The 915-nt window shown below is 37.0% G+C and overlaps 1 protein-coding gene across 1 annotated transcript in view; it reads right to left on the bottom strand.

Annotated features, from left to right (window-relative positions):
* Positions 1-294: 294 nt before the first annotated feature.
* LOC104491653 (protocadherin-23-like) overlaps positions 295-915 on the bottom strand; it is a gene marked incomplete at its 5' end in the record, with an annotated part of 4,936 nt that continues 4,315 nt past the window's right edge. The window contains 2 exons of the mRNA XM_010134105.1: positions 295-299; positions 406-505. Coding sequence (XP_010132407.1) covers positions 295-299; positions 406-505 — 105 coding nt within the window. The remainder of the gene's footprint in view (positions 300-405; positions 506-915) is intronic.

Genomic DNA, 915 nt, shown 5'->3' on the forward strand with positions numbered 1-915 from the left:
GACTGCACGATCCGTTCTTTCAGCAGAAGAATTTTTAATTGGTCATGGGAAACGGGAGATCGTCTTTCCTTTAAAATGTTAAACAATTGACTGAAACACTAAACTGTGCAGTAAAAAAACGACAGTCCTAACCTTTTCTGAGTGCTTTTTGAATGCTCTCTGGCCAGCCACACAAGCAATCAAACCCCTGGGAAGATGGAGCAGAGGGGGAAGGGGGGAAAGGTAGCTGCCTGCACCTCCTTAAATACTTCACAAGACCTATGATGGTCCTGAATCCTATTTACACAGGCACATTTATTCTAACAGACACAAAACAAACATAAAATCTTGCATGTATACATGGCGTCTCTAAAACTCTTACTATTTCAATATATCTTTTTAATGAATAACACTTTAAATTCTTACCTGATGCTATTGAATATAATACAACACTGTTGTTTCCAGAATCAAAGTCTTTTGCAAAGACAGTGGTAATAAGTGTCCCTGACGGCTGACCTTCCAAAACCTGTCATCGAGGAAGTTATAAATTATTTTCAAATATACATGGATAACAGTGAGTCTTAAAATAAATTCCTTGCCATAACACAATGAGTTTAGCTGTTGCTCTAGTTTCCGTTTCAGTACTATTTACAGTCAGTGCAAACAGCATTTCAGGAAATGGTTAAATAATACGGTTCTACCAATTCTTGTTACCATCTGCATATATTGCTAATTCAAAAGTCTTTAGTACAGCTGACTCAGAGGTGAGAAATTAAGAGAGATTTCTACTGCATACGTAAACACGTTTATGCACGTATATCCTTTACATTTAACAGTATACAAGGCAGAAAAGTGTAATCATTTCATACATTTCGAATATACCCGAGTCTCAATTGAGAATGAGTGACATGTCCATTTACTGTCGGGATTGCACAG

Source organism: Buceros rhinoceros, unplaced genomic scaffold, assembly GCF_000710305.1.
Source record: "Buceros rhinoceros silvestris isolate BGI_N320 unplaced genomic scaffold, ASM71030v1 scaffold10584, whole genome shotgun sequence".
Taxonomy (NCBI): domain Eukaryota; kingdom Metazoa; phylum Chordata; class Aves; order Bucerotiformes; family Bucerotidae; genus Buceros; species Buceros rhinoceros.